This window comes from Rissa tridactyla, chromosome 4 (genome assembly GCF_028500815.1).
Source record: "Rissa tridactyla isolate bRisTri1 chromosome 4, bRisTri1.patW.cur.20221130, whole genome shotgun sequence".
Classification (NCBI taxonomy): Eukaryota; Metazoa; Chordata; class Aves; order Charadriiformes; family Laridae; genus Rissa; species Rissa tridactyla.
In genome coordinates, this window is record NC_071469.1 from 86,160,698 (window position 1) to 86,177,106 (window position 16,409).

Below are 16,409 nucleotides of genomic sequence, written 5' to 3' on the forward strand. Positions count from 1 at the left end.
CTTTGGAGAGGGAGAAAGCCCCTTAGCTCCAGTCGCTCGTTAGTTGTATGACTGCCGAGCTCCCAGAGAAGAAATGCAGGAGCCTGTCGACCCCTGAAGCAGGCTGTTCCACTAAATGCTTCATCTTCTCTTTGAGGAAGGCAGAGGAGTAACACATCCTTACATTCTGCTTGGCTACACTATCTGCTGGGTAGCAGCATCCCAATCGGGAGCCCCGAGCTGTCAGACAGCATCCCTGCTAGACAGTATCAGACCTGTGTGCGGTGCTTGGCTGGGGAGCCTGGGAGGCACTGCAAAGCTTCAGCACAGAAAGCCCGTGGCAGCTTCTGTGTGGATATTATAGAAGAGATTAATTCAAATCCTTATTTAGACACTGCCTACCGCCATGAAGATGACACCACTTAACATAGGCAGAAATTCCTTTGTGGTTCACTGCTGTTCAGTCATGTCTTGAATCTGTCTCAATTCAAACAGTTTATGTTTAGTACCAGACTAAATAGAGTGGAATCAATCCAACCTGGCACATAGCGGCGTTACACAAACCTGCTCGTGTTGCCAACAGGTATCAAACTCCATACCCTCACTTCTCCCTCCCTCCTCTGCTCGTTCAGACGGGCACAAACACACATGCTCCGTTCCATGCAAACAGTTCTTTCTTTCCTCTGAAAGTAGGAATAAATACTCATGCAACTTTCATAAAAGCTGATGCTTCTGAACAGGCAACTTGATCGCATAAACGACTTGGCATTTGTGTCTCTGGCTATTGCAGCCAGATGTTTTTTGGGGGGTGCTGGTTTTAAGATATCAAATAGCATTAACTGTTCATTGTTTCAAATCTACCGTGTTAGTGCTTAATGGGAGGGAAGCTAACAGCTGCTTACTTCAATTTCAATTAAAGGATAGAGCTGATAACTACCAAAGCTATAGATAAAGAATCCTCTTAACTTCGTTCATCCTCTTTTGGAAATTCTTCAAGAGTTTCTTTACAATAAGGATAAAGAGAAATACGCAGTACTTTCGTGTGAACAATATTCTTTTTCTACGTTCGATACCAGGCTGTTATGAAGAGACTTTACAATAGGCTTCTCAGTAAATATAAGTAAATAATACATACATTCGGAAGACTGAAAAATTGCCCTAGTGTACATTTTACCTGTCTTAAATAAAATTATAAAGCAGCAAGAAGAAGTTAGTATTTTGCATACCTGTGAAATTATCACATTTCACAACCATAAAACGTGATAACATCAAAACCCCAAAGCTCTCTGTATTCTCACCTCCTAGCCTGATTGTATGAATGTTTGCAACAGGAAAACCCAAGGAAGGGAAGTGATTATTATGTGATATTCTAGACTAAGGTTTTCATCCATTCAGCCTTATTGTTCCACCCTTAGTGCTTACGGAATGAGCACAGCTTTCTGCTAGCTTCTTCCTAGGCTTGCTATTGACTACCTCTCCCGTCTTTTTTAAAAACTCGCATGCTGGCTTTAAATAACTTTGATTTCCGTGCCTAGTTGTAAGCTGAGGGCCTTCAGTGTCCTTGAAGATCGAATCATTTCATGCAAGTTGGTTCTTAAGTTATCCAGGTGAGCAATTTGTTAACTGAGCAGGCTGCTAGCCAAGAAACTAACTTTGGACATTTTCTTCTATATTAAAAAATCAGTAAGAAGTACGTGTGCCTGCTTAACAAACGCAGCTGGTTTTAGTAAGAAGTATCCTTGTATAGGACATCTACTCCTTTTACCTTTCACTTAAAAAAACCCACCAGTTTTCACCTCTGTGAGATGAGGTACAGTACTTCTTAGATGAAGTCGCTCAGTGCTTTTTCAGTGTACCCCAGTCATTCTCATCAGCTCCTGCTACTGAAGTCCAAAAGAGAGTTGTAAAGGGGGAAGTAGTCCCACAATCAGATTTAAATTCACTTTCTTTGTCATTTGTAATCTTCAGAATTTTTTGCAGTAATATTGCACCTTTACCAAATAAAGTAATTGATCCCTGGATGCTTTATTTGTATCATTGTTAACATAGGCTGCATCGTCTTCTCTAGAAAAAAAATATACTGGTACTCCCTTCTTCAGGATATAGAACTGTTACAAGTAAGAACACTCAATCTGCCATGTCTATAGATTTAGGTCTATTACCCCATGAAGTACTTCCTGATTTTTCATTCTATTTCTTACACAGTTGACGGTTTCAGTTTTTAAGATCTTCATTTCAGAAGACCTAAGTGCCCTACAGACTTTAGCTGGGACTTTTTCAGCGACTTACTGAAATTAGGGGCCTGGAACCCACCCATTTGACCCTTGATACATACAGATAATTTAATTTCCAAAACTTGAGACTTTCAAGGAGAAAAAATACTGACCTCTAAGTTTATGAACAAGAGGGAAAGATGAATGTGTACTTTAAGCTCTTGCTGCTGCCTATCTCTAAAAAGGTGATTATACACACTCTGTAACAGAAAGCAACTGCTCATGCTATGTAGTATGAACAGATATTTTTATAGCATATCTAATAACTGTAAGATCCTGTATATCTTAACAGTATTCCTTTTCTATTTTGTTTTCCATTTTGATATTATCAGAGCCTGACTTTTTGGATATACTGTTAATAATGACAATTCTATGCTTACAGTATACACTATAGTTGTATCATAATATTTCAACTATGAGATTAAAATCATACAAACTAAATTCTTTCAGTGGGAGGGAAATGCTAAGGCATTTTGAGCTTGGAACATTTTAAACATCATCGCTACCATAAGATCGCATCAATAGAATTAAATCAGATGATGGAAACTCAACATTTTTCTTAGTGTTGTTGCCATAGAAAAGGTGGCTCACTTCATAGCTTTCTGAACATAACTATTTGAGCAGTAGATAGAAACAGAACAAAATAAAGTTCAATTTGAGATTTCAAACGTGTATAGATATATTCACCCCCACACACACACACTTCCCCAGCCCTTTGTTCTGGAATCTGTTCAGCACGTTTTTCATTTTGTCAACCAAGTAAATAACATCAGCACAGTGACATTTCAACTATATTAATAAAATGTTCAAAAACATTGGGGTACTGATGGTATCTGGAGTGATAAGTGCAAGCTGAAAAGGAAAGGTGATTTCTGAACCAGTTCAGTTACCAACAGATAGTTTAAAGCATCTGACTCCAGGCAGGAGACTGATTTCTGTCTGCCTTAGTCATGAGACTAGCCTGTATCCATGGGTTGCAATGATAATACTCATAGACTTGATTTTCCAAGCTGTAGGGCATGATGTGTCTTGTGAAAATCTTTTGCATTGAGAATGATCATCACCTTGGCTTAGATTTGAAATTAGTAATGTCAACTGGTCCTAGATCTGAATAAGTGAAACCTTCCATGGGAAGTGTCTACTGTACCCTGCGGTGCCTAAGTCATAGGCAAGCTCAGGAAGGTGTTTCTCAGAGTATCTCGCTCAGTTTGTTGCAACTGGATGTGGGAGTTCAAAACATTATGAAAGCACTCAGTCTTGGCAGCCATTAGTTCACTGTTGCAACTCTAATTTGGTGTACGTTCGGTCGAAGTAGCTTACTCCAGGGAACCAATGCTCAGCCTAATTTGAGGAACTCAGATAACCATTTAAATTCATTTCCTTTGCAATCACCGATTATCATATAAAATATACACGTGTATATGATTATTTTTATGGGGTTTTAATACATATATATATAAATCATTATATTGAAGCCCCTGAATACTAATGCAAATGGACTGTATGCATTCACATGTAGTGAAATTAATTAGTTGAGTTTTGCAATTGAGCAACACTTTAGATGTGAACCTCTTTTGAATTAAATGGAACAGCTATGATTGCCATGTAAGTAACAGATCATCAGAACTTAATTCTTATGTTGCTGAAGTTTGGATTGAATTCTGTATTCTAGCCTGTGACCTTTATTTTTTGCACATTTCCAAAAGTTAGACTGAAAAAAACCCCCACCAAAAAACCCCACTCAACCTGGCAACTGCAAAAGAAGTTTCATGTTGGAGGACCCCAGTTCTTTCCAAACAATTCAAATGAGTTGATGATAAAACTGCCATCAAATTTAATGATGCAAAATTCATTTCTAATTTCATGTGGTTTAGCCAAAAAGATTTCAGTAGCTTTACTGCAGAAGTACCGTATGTAGTTAAAAAAGTCCAGTTATGTTCACATTTTTACTTTTTAAAGATTTTTTTATGTACACACAAATATGCATATGTCTGAAAAGTTTACATAGCTTTCACTAAATCATGATGACCAGTCATAATTTTATATTCTTAGTTTAATCAGAATACATCAGGAAAACTTGTGAGTTTTTCCTTAATTATTATTTTTTGTTTAATTATATAGAGAGTACCTAATACTCTCTCTGAAGAAAACCAATGAAAATAAAAGCTCTGTTGTATATCAAAAAAAGACTGAAAAAGAAGCCCAGAAAGGAAGATATTTATGTCCTCCATTAATATTTAAACACTTTTCAGCAAGTACAGGATAAGCACATCCCAGCTGCTGAAACTCTCATGGTAAACGATGCCCTAGGCAGAGCATGGTTAACACCTAATTCTCAGTCGCAGGCCAATCTGTTTGCCTTTTTATGAGGTCTCTTCACATTGTGCACAACTTGCTTTTCTTCCCCTCTCTCCTTTAAAAGTGATACAGGTCTTCAAATTATGTAATACACCCTCGTAAAAATGAGCATCGGTTTGAGAGATGAGGTTGGCATGAGCTGAAGCTATTAAATCTATATGTAATTCAGTTCTATTTTAGTCACAGGAAAATCGCTTTAATTCAGTGGACTGTAGAGAATAAAAAAGTACTTCAGTTCCTTTCTTCCTCTTACTATAGAACAAAAACAATATACAGATACAGCTATTTTTGTCATGTTTAAGTTTCTGGACCACCTTGGTTGTTCAAACAGATTTTGACTTTCTTCCCTCTGTTTTGAGCCGGCATCACGAGCTTCTCAGCACAAGGGTGTGAGGTGAACTGATGTTTTGACACACATTCTGGAAACCTGAAAACAAATCTTTTTTTTTTTTTTTCTTTTCTAAGTATAAGAGGTTGAAAGGAAGTTTGCAGATACCTTTTGTTCTACAGTAGATCTAAAATAGCTATAAGGACCCTTCCAGCCTAACCCATTCTATGATTTTAATGCCTATTCTTTTGGTATCAGCTGTCATGAAAAATTAAAAAAAAAAAAAAATCCAACAAAACCCCCCAAGCTCCCAACATGTTGTACATACTAATTTCATTGGAGAGGAAATGCAATCAAACAAGTCATACTACTCAGCCACAGGCAGTGGAGCACATTCTGCCTCTTGGTCCTGTACCTGTCCAAAGTCTGGCACAGCTGGATTCAGGACTGGAATTCCTGAGCACTGTACAATGCAAGTAATAGTAAAATAAAGTAGAAAAAAATAGTTTGAAAGTGCTAACAACACACTCGGTATTTTTTTACATGCACTCTGGTTCTGTAAAATAGTGAACGCTTTTGGAAAGACTGACAGCTTTCCAGTATCTGAGCCCTGGCAGCTTTAAAGTTGGCCCACGTTGAATTTACTATTGAAGAGTAAAAAACATATCCCCAGTAAGAAATTGTATGGTTTCCAATAGAAGTTAAACATCAGCATGACATCACAGGGCCAGGTTTTTTTGTTTTTTAAAAAAAGGATTTCCTGAAAGTACATCTTTGCCAAAAAGTTTAAAAAACATGTAGGTAGTCAGTAACATAAAATAGACTTTGTAGATATGATAAAGTATCATGTTAAGCAATCAAAGAATAACGAGCAATTTGTTACAATATATTACTTTGATTAAAGAAGATATATTTCAATGTGATGTGCATATCATTTTCTCTTTATCCCAAAGCATTAGTCAAGTTGTGTAATGACCTATATCCTGTAGGAGCCTCATCTCTGCTTCAGAACACCAGTCGCAGTGTTTCCTAGGGAAACCAAAGGGGTAAGGAAACTAAGGAAGAAGATTTTATCTTAGAGAAGCCTTTCTAACCCTTCCTTACCTCGGCCTCTGAAACAGGCCCCTAAAACTGAAGTAACCTGCTTTTGCTAATAATAATCTTACAGATAGATGAATAAATCTCCCAATAAATGTTAATGGTCTAAATACTGAGGAAACTATTGCATTTCTGTGCTGGCATGTATATTTCTGCATGTCTGTTATTACCTCAGTGCAAATAGATGGATTCCAGCAGCCATATGCTTGATGCAAAGACTGATGAACACTGTGCTTAAAACGGTCCCTTGGCATTTGATACAAGCTTAATAACTAACTTAAAGTAACAAACTGTCCAGATGTCTTTAACTATAAAGGGCAGCAATGCATGACTAAGCATAAAAAATAAGGTGGCATAGCTTTGCACAGTGGGTGCTCTGTGTGTGTGTGTGTAGGACACAACATCTAAGACCAAAAGAGAGAGAGGTAGTGTCTGTTACCGTTGTTGCTGAAATAAGTAATTCTTTACATAACTGCCTTTGGTTCTCTGGACAGCCATAAGCAAATTGCCACACGTAATATATCAAAATGAACTTGGACAATTGATTTGCACTTGTATTGCAGGATCCTCTCCTGCACATCTCTGACAGCACAAAGTATACTTCACGTGTATGTCACCCTGCTGCTATAACAGAGTTAACGTAACATTTCCCATCTCATTTTCCTTCCTTTGAAATTTCAGGTGCTTGGCCAAAGGAAAGGACGTGTGGGTAATGCTTTTCGATGTTACGGTTAACTCCGGGTGACATAACAGTCCCTTAAAATCACTGTTAGTCAGTGAAATTTAGAGCAGCTACAAAGCATGATTATGATTTGGGGCTGTGCCTGGGAGGAAATTTCAGGTGCTTGGCTGGCAGCTGCGTGCAGCCCCTCTCCGCTGTGCGGTAGCCGGTGCTGCTGGTGGTCAGGATCCCAGGGAGTTCTCCTCCTGAGAGGGGCTGCGCTCAGAACAGCACATCCGACGCCAGCCTGGCTGCGGCTGAGACGGGAGAGGTTTCCATCCCTAAAATCTGCCAGCATCCATGACTGGAGCTGCATCAGACTGCCATGGTTAGATACTAGGAGTCCATCAGGGTCCCTAATTGCTTGTTCTCTCCTCTTTTCCGAAGTTATCCTCCTCTCAGTTTTGTTGATTCAACTATTTGTCCAACTGCTCTCTAAAGCGTGAAGTCAAACTTCATGTGCTCTTGGGCAGCACAGCTGTTTGCAAAACTTTGTGGTGTTGTGCTGTAGTTTATGGGCTCTTCAGTGGTGCTGATGCAACTGCTTGTGCAGCCATGCTGTAAGCTAGATAGTGCAATCATCTGGCTTATAAACTTGAAGGAAAGGACTGCTTGAATCAGGGGTTTGTTGCAATTTTTTGTAAAACCCACATTTCACTCATCTGGCTTGCAGTGTTGCTTTGCAAATAGCACAATCGCAGGGATAGTAAACAGCAGTGAAGGTGAAGAAAGGAATGGGGATGGAGAAGAATTATTGGAAACATGTAGCTGGCATGTTGGGGGTGGGGGGGGGCAAAACCCTGAAATTAAAATTGCTCTTGGTGGAAGAATAGCATAAGCAATGGCCTAACCCAGCTCTGTCAAAATGATTTGGTTTTAAAAACACCTTACTATTAAAAGCGTTTAAGTTAACAAGATCATTTTGACAGAACTGGGTTAGGGAGTGACTACACATACAGTTATGCTGGCAGAGGAGAGAGGCAGCGAAGTCTAGCAGGGCGTGCGAGTGGCACTTAGTGGGCACTGTAAGCATCATCTCAGCTACTGCCGTAGTTGCGTGTCTGATTACAGCCTCAGTCCCTCTTCATCTCGCAGTAAGGTGGAGAATTGCTTTTTAGTTTTTTGGGGGTGAGTAACCTTTACACATGTGAGTAATCCGCTGAAGAATAATAGTTATTCCTTATGGCAATAAGTCCTTATTCCTTTGCAGCAGAAACATGAGAATGCTGCCTTATCCAAGGTAATTTAAAATCAGTTTCAGATACAATATGATGGATATGTACTGGACACACAATGAATGTGTAGCAAAGTTACGCAGGCAAGGATGTCATGATTATTTGTTGTTTATGGTGTCTTGATAGTTCTATTCTGAGGGACTTTGGTTTTGTTCTGCTTTAATGGCAAATTAAAGTCCATACCACAGTTCCCTTAGGAGTAAGAATTATTCCTACAACTAAGACTGGATTGCTAAGGCCTTATATTTTTACTATTGAAAAGTTAAGGCTCTATTGTGCTGCCAAAAGAGGATCAATGAAGGAAAGATAATTGTGCTTCCCACGGTGGGAAGGCTTTGCATCATGTTGCTGCTATTCATGGAAAAGGACCCTGTCTGAATCCTTGAGAAAGGGGACTAGTAAGCACAAGTGGTGGCATCGCTGATACCTGCAGTAGTAAAAGTAAACACAAAGAGCTTAAGGAACAGGAAGAACGGTGTGAAGCCAAAAAAACCCCCAAAAGATATTCTAGCTACTGTGGGGAGAAAAAAACAGGAAGGAGAGAAAGGGCCAGAGGGGAAGGAAAAAAAAAAGAGGTAACTTAAACAATAACAAAGAATTTGCTTGTATGTTAACAAAGGAAACACCAAAAGGTACAAAATGCCTATACCTGTGCACAGGCTGTCAGAATGGATCCCAAGTTTGCAGACCTTTGACGGGGGAAATGCAATACCTGACCATGAGCGGTGGGAAACCTGTGATAGCGTAAAGAGAAACTCACTGTTGCTTAAGGAATTTCAGATAAAGAAAGTCACAAGATGTAAATTCTTGTCAAGGCCACCTGATTAACTTTCCTATTTTATTCTCCTAACCTATGATAAAACTGTTGCCCACAGCTCTGCTTGACAGAATAAGGGTCCTTATTGCTGGCAGAAATTAAAATAAATACATTCTTCTGGACCCGAAAGCCCACGTGGGTCGCATGGAATCTCAGGGCTCCACGGGAAGCGTGCAGAATGCAGGGGCTCTCTGCCTGCTGTCGCACAGTGCCAGTTGGAACTCGCTAGGTGATCAGTACATGAACACCTCTCATCAATTATTCGAGGCTGCTTGCATTGTAATGCGGATTTGCTTACATGGAGTGGGCATCAAAGGTAGAGATTATGCATAAAGATACATAAAACGTTTTCACTGGAATTCCATTGCCTTTATGTATTGTTTACCTCCTCATATTGTGGCAGTTTGATATCAGTCCTCTGAATGCATGTGGAAGAGGTCATTTAATGTACAAAACATAAAAGATCCTGAAAATTCTGACCCAAACCCCCTGCTTTAGGCAAAAATCGCTAATTTTTGTCTGGCATCTCTAGTGTAGCTTATTTAAATAAACCAGTACTTCAAGTTGGTGGGATTTTTGTGGTTTTTTTAACCTTAATAACAATTCATAGAATCATAGGGTTGGAAGGGACCTCTGGAGATCATCTAGTCCAATCCCCCTGCCAGAGCAGGGTCACCTAGTGCAGGTTGGACATGAACACGTCCAGGCGGGTTTTGAACGTCTCCAGAGTTGGAGACTCCACCCCCTCTCTGGGCAGCCTGTTCCAGTGCTCTGCCACCCTCAAAGTAAAGAAGTTCCTCCTCACGTTTAGGTGGAACTTCCTATGCTCAAGTTTGCGTCCATTACCTCTTGTCCTGTCCCTGGGCACCACTGAAAAGAGCCTGGCCCCATCCTCCTGACACCCACCCTTTAACTATTTATAAGTGTTGATAAGGTCCCCCCTCAGCCGTCTTTTTTCCAGACTGAAGAGATCCAAATCCCTCAGCCTTTCTTCATAAGAGAGGTGTTCCAGTCCCCTAATCATCCTGGTAGCCCTTTGCTGCACCCTCTCCAGCAGTTCCCTGTCCTTCTTGAACCGGGGAGCCCGGAACTGGGCACAGCACTCCAGGTGCGGCTTCTCCAAGGCAAAGTAGAGGGGCAGGATGACCTCCCTCGATGTGCTGGCCACACTCCTCTTGATGCCCCCCAGGATGCCATTGGCCTTTTTGGCCACGAGGGCACGTCGCTGTGCCCTTGAACAACATCAGTTGTTTAGGAATTGATAAAATCCCTAATGAAATAGTGAGGTCAAAGGGCTTAGCTGTTGTGTATCATCACTAAAATGATAAGGTAAATACAGAATGAAAGAAAAAAAACTTTGTTGCAATTGTTACAACAACCCTCTGTGTCCCTTACATGAAGAAACACTAGAGTGGCTCTAAAATCTTTTAACCTAGGATCACGGTGTAAATCAATGCACTAGCATTGTAATAAAGTGTTTTACTTGACCAGATAGATATTCTGTGGTTTGAAACCTAAAAATAAATTGATTTTTTTAAAGCTTTTTATGATGTTACTTTTCCTTCTTTTTCAATAAGAACTTTATATATTAAACTAGTTTTATTAACTTTATTGATCTTTTTAACAAATCTGCTGCGTTCCAGTGTTCACCCTTTAAAGATACAAGATGATTCTAAAGTAATTGTAACAAAATTAGTCACATTGGATATGCTAGCCATCATAAAGCTTTCCACCACTCGTATACAAAATGAGAGCTGTCATCGGTTAGTATATCTGCTATAACTACCTACTGTCGTACCTGACTCTACCTTTATGCAGGCAGTTCACTCGCACAAGTAACCTACATAGATTTTTAGTTCCAAAAGAGGTTGCTGTGTATATTACATTAATTTCTGTAGTTGGTATGCAAACACTATGTTCTAGTGTTAGGTTATAAACTTCTACTTCATTGTAATCACTTTCCGTGTTGTACTTGAATAAAACTTACGCACTCTGTGGCCTAGAGTTGTACAAGTAGTGCTCTAAGATGCATGTTCCTCTTAATAGAATAGTATTTTTCGAAAAGTGTATTAGCACATACCTAAGTGGGAAACAAATCGCTCAGCTTTATCTGTATTTCTCTATAGGTTGTGCATGGAGAACGAAATTTATGAATCCACTCTTCTGTTTTTGAAACATAAGGCAGTTATCTGAATCTCTGCTACCTGACATAGTGTCACATTTTCTTTCATCTATTTGCTACGTTAAAGAAATTCTTTGTATTTAAATATCACTTCCCCTCTCAGGGATGCATGGAGAGCTAAAGCTGTTTTGTGAACAGCTTTGCTGGAGTAGGGTTGTATCTATAGTTGTATATATCGTACACTATACAGGGAAACCACTTAGAGGAACAGTGAAGTTTTGTTAAAAAGAAAACAGCTCAGGGCCATACCTGGAAATTCAAAGCACAAATTATGCTTCTATGAGCAAAATCTTTATGAGGGTGGAAAGATACTCTTTGAGGGCCATGTTCTTGTCAAGGGTGGTTCTGGCTTCACTGGAATAATCTTGCTGTCATTCCATGCTCACTACTTCTTTAGACCCTGGCATAATACAAGAAGGGAAAACACTACTGTGCCTCACCTGCTAGTCTTCCCTCATTGCCAGATCTCCCTCCACACCTGGCTTTTTAATCTTGCTAGAGTAGCCTGTTTCAGTTGCCAATATCAATTTCTCCTGTGCATCTAATCCAGAGGATTATAATTTAACTACCAGGCATTTCTTGATTTTTTTGTGTTAGCCAATATGAAAGTTGTAGGGCTGAGTATGTAATAATGGCTTCCGTCAGCTCCCAACCATATACATGGTGTTGCGCTTCCAGGAACGGAGAAGACAATTCATTTCCAAATTTGGTAAAGAAATTTGGGGAGAGGACAATCTCCATACGTTGCACAAAGAAAATTCCATGATTCACTGATAGAGCAGCGAATCACAAATGAGAGTCTCTTTCTCAAATAAATCTCAACATGCTCCAGGAGTCTAGGTTGAACTGTAGAGAAATTCATCCAGCTCTACTGTCACGCACTGATACATGCTAAAGTCGCATCAGATTTTTTCTTTACCGTGCACTAACACTTGCCTACCTTTCCTGTTGGTACTTGAGAATCTCGCAGTTTTGTGTTCATTGAGCTTGTCTAACTGTACTCTTCACCGGGTTATTTCATTAAATCAGGTTTAATGACATGGTATGTGCATTACTGAGATTTTTGGTGCGCTTTTGACTCTTGTTTGCCTTAAGGTATTGCTGAATAGGGAGCTACCGTGAGGACAATCCAGTCAAAATGAATCTTCTGCTTTAGTGGTAGCGGATAGGACCTACATTTGATTGGAGTAAGTGAAGAGTAACAGGTGGGGAGTCTGGGGGAGGAACTGAGCAGGGATGCGCTGAAAGGAACTTAATGCTTGCCAAGGATTCAGAGTGGCAGTCTGAAAAACAAATATCCTGTTCTTTCTTCAAACAAAAATGTTTCTGTGAGCATCGTATTGTTTTATCTCATTTATTTAATCTCTTTTAGAAGGCAGCCTGTGTAGATTAATTAGGAATTGTTTTCAAAAAGCCTCTTGAATATGAAAAGATGTGCTTTACTTTTATTAATTTGTCCTGTAGTAAAAAGAACTATACCAATTTGTACTGGCAGAGTAAGAAAGTCAGTCACGGCCCACTTGGGTTCTTTTTAAAGCTTCCTTAGGCAAAGGTATAATGTATTATTCTGTTTCTGGTGGGCCTGTATTTCTGCGTCAAAAATCACTTTGTATATAAACACTGAAAATTCTCAGCTATACAAAAGGACTCTCAAGTTGGGTTTTCAATTTATGCCCCTGGTTTTGAATTTAATCCTGAATATTGTTTGAAGATTATGTCTATTATTCTGTTTTACAGTGGTTCTATTTTCCCTGTGTTTCAATTCTTGCTCCATTGAAGGAACCAGAAAAATCTGTCCCCTGGCAGAGACACGCACGAACAAGTCCACTCATGTATGCACAAGGATCCCATACAAACAAACTTTACTGTTTGCATTGAAAGTTTGGCTGTTTCTCTCTTCTAGCACCAAACGTGCTCCAGGAAATCTAGCTTTTTAACGTGTGCCAGAAAGCAGAAGCTGAAACCTCCAGTTAATTCCCTAGACCAAAGAGGGTTTTCAGAGGGTGACTTTACAGACCCTTCCCATCAAGCAATTAGACTGTTTCCTCCTTATCCTTTTCCCTTTTCTGGGATTGAGAGAGTGCCGAGAGATTGAAGGCCTGTCTTGCTTCCCTCACATTTTTCCCAAAATTTCATTGCAAAAGCACATTGTATTCTCTGATTTCTTTCTTTCCGTCTCAGTCGGCAGCGAGGCCTAAACGATGTTTCTAAGCCACGGTTACTTCTGTAATGGGTATTCACCTCATTCTTGATGCATTGTCAAAGCAATGCGCTATTAGCTTACCATTCTTCCATGCTATTTGAGATATTGAGTTTTAGTTTGATAACAGCTCTTCTCCCTTTTAACAAGACAAGTTTCTCACAGTTTCAGATTTTCATGCAACAGATTTCACAGTTGCTTTGGCAATTACTGAAGTTTAAAAAAAATGACTTTTTACATTGTTTGCTTTAAAAAAACTAGTTGACTTTTACTGGTGTTATTCATGTTTTCAGCTATTTTCTTCCATGAGTGTGTAAGAACCTAAAAAAAAAAAAAAAACCAACAAAACCAAACCACTCACCTCCCAAAAAAAACCCAACCCCCCAAGATTTTCATAGACATGCAACACTAGGAACTCATTTTAAAGTGGAAAAAAAGCAGCCTAAAACACAGCATAAGCTTAAGAGTAGACATTTCTACCTATCTTGTATATAGTGGTTTCTCATGAGAGTGTTTGGATATGAATCAGTCGATGAAAATGTATCAGGAATCTTTTTACAAAACACCAGCCTCGTTAGAGTAGCTGTAATGCAGTCCTTCTCCCCGAGCCATGTCCCATCTGTCTTTCTAAGTGATCCATGGCTGCATTTCAGGTTTTGCCAATCACTGTGGCATTAGCAAGCCCTGCTACGTTAACTTGTTTGTCCATTTCAAGGAATATTTACACTGAGATGAAACCTGATGTGGACTTCTAATACATGAAAGAGTGGGTGGGCAAAGAAAGACAAAATGCTCTCAACTGCCCATCAAGGAAAATGTCTTTGAAATAAGATCTGACCCTGTGTTTTCTCTGAAAGCGAGAGGGAGACGCTGGGAGTCCTGTAGTGCAGATGTGCATAAATGAGCTGCCTTCGATTCTGGTTGTGGTCTGGTTTTGGGATGATGGATTTCATAGTGGACTTACCTGTCCTGGTCCTCTGCTGGGCTGTGAAGGTTTTGCTGAGCTGTGTGCTGCTGCAGCGAGGTGATTGCTGACATGAGAATGTACTGCTGGAGCCTTGTACGCTTATTAGAAGTAATTTTTCTTTTTCTTGTGGCAGAAAGGAGAGTAAGTCTGTACGCAAGTTACATTATTTTGTTTGACTTTTATTATTTGACGTGCTAAGTGTTTATAGTTGACTGCATAAAAAGTACAGGCTAGCAAGGAGGCCAGGAGCTTCTTCAGATGCTAAGACAAACTGCAAGTAAAACGCTTTCCCGAGTGTGTGTAATCATTTCTCTGGGGCTTCTCTCAATATTTCAGGCAATGAAGGAATTCACAGAATCATTTATTTTTTTTAACCCATTCAATATGCACTAGTATTATATACTACAAATGTAAAACCTAATATGGCTTGTTTATGACACAAAAGTAAATAAGATCTTTCAGAATGCTTTCCCAAGCTCTTTAGTCACTGATTTGACCTTTTTTTTTCTTTTTTTTTTTTTTTCCTTCCACCAGGGATCTTTAATGACTGGAAAACTCAATGGATCATGTTTTTATAATCTAAACTATTTTTACCTTGACTGTGCTGTAAACACATGGAGGAGCTGTAAGTAAATGTTCTGTACTGCATGATGAATTGGATTGCTACAGTTTGGAGGAAAACAAAATAATAATTTCATTTCTGTGGTGATTTGCATAGCTTGTGGTACAATGCCAGAAAGACTAACGGAAATGCTTATGGATACATGGACTTCATTAATAATATTATGGATTACTGTCCTTCCTTCCATTTGTATGGCTCCAATGAATCAATCTCAAGTACTACCAAGTGGATCTAGTACAGGACTAAAAAGGCTAACTGAAGAACAAAGAGTTTTGAACCGTTCCAAGAGAGGCTGGGTTTGGAATCAGATGTTTGTATTAGAAGAATTTTCTGGACCTGAACCAATACTTGTTGGCCGGGTAAGACAAGATTTGTTTTGTTTTGTTTTGTTTTTTTCTCTGAGTATGTAAATGTATAGCATGTGAAGGTCTTCAGTCATTTGGACTCTTCTAAGAAATTCAAATTTGAGGTGATCTGTTATTCTGAAATTCTTCTCTAAAATCTATACATTTTTGCTTTACATGTATCTCACTTTAAGGGTGTGGTTTGTTGATTACCTAACTTGCTATCTACAACAAAATTATGCATATTCAATTTGACAAAAATACACAAGCCATGTACACGTCCTTTCTTTGATATCGTTAGTCACCACTCTTCACCTCTGTCAGATGCAGATTTCACCAAAGCAGCTTTTTGTAATATGTTCCTATTTGTTCATTCAAAAAAGTTGTTACACCTGTAGGTTATTTTCTGTCTCCAGCTTGATTACACAGAAGTTATTTATGCTCTGAGAATTTTTAAAAACAAAAACAAGGAGTGAATCGTGGTATATACACCAAATTACAAGGTAATACTTTATAGGGAGCTCCTGATATGCACAAATATGAAATAACGTCATTGCCACGGATTTTGTAATTTACTTTCAAAGTTAGGAAGATAACACAAGGAAAACGATCATGTTTTTCTATGTGTCCTAGCTTGCCTGGTGCCTTAAACCTATGATTGTTGCCATGCAGTAGCTTATTCCGTAGCTCAGTGTATTACTCCCAGTCAGTGAATCAGCCTTGCACTTTCTCTAAAAAGAGATCAAGGGCCAGCTGCATTCATCAGGAATGAATTGTCTTTAGAATTATTCTTGGAAAAGAATTATCCGCTCCTAAATGCGTGTTTGGCCTATAGTGAGCAGTTATAAATATCTTGATTGTTTATCACTAAAGTTCAGTTCCATTTGAATAACCAGGTACATTATCGTCGTAGTACCTGGCTACTGAAATTGAGTAAAAAAACCCCTGAAGAACAGAAATTATGGATATCAATTAATTTAATTATAATTTTGGAAATTCTCTGGGTAAATTAATAGCATATAGTATGGTATAGGGAATGACAATAGCTATATCTATTATTGAAGAGAACACACATCAAGTGCATTCCTAAATTTTTCCTAGTGTAGCTGCTTTCCAGTTGAAATGTAGGGTCAGAAGGTGTAATGAGCTTTATATCCAGTGACTTTTGTGCACTATGTTAATTTATGTTTATAACAGGTGTTATATATCTGTTCTCATTTGTTTTGCCGTGGTTAGTAACATATTTATTTCAACTAGAGAGTGATATGCTTATTTCAGATCTTAA

At 39.0% G+C, this 16,409-nt stretch overlaps 1 protein-coding gene across 6 annotated transcripts in view; it reads left to right on the forward strand.

Moving 5' to 3' along the window:
* The first annotated feature begins 14,828 nt into the window (after positions 1–14,828).
* Positions 14,829–16,409, forward strand: part of CDH8 (cadherin 8) — a 132,103-nt gene continuing 130,522 nt past the window's right edge. For 5 of the 6 annotated variants that reach the window (XM_054199059.1, XM_054199061.1, XM_054199060.1 and 2 more), the window contains exon 1: positions 14,829–15,139. In XM_054199059.1, coding sequence (XP_054055034.1) covers positions 14,888–15,139 — 252 coding nt within the window. In that variant the 5' untranslated portion in view covers positions 14,829–14,887. The remainder of the gene's footprint in view (positions 15,140–16,409) is intronic. The other variant, XM_054199063.1, reaches the window with a different exon arrangement.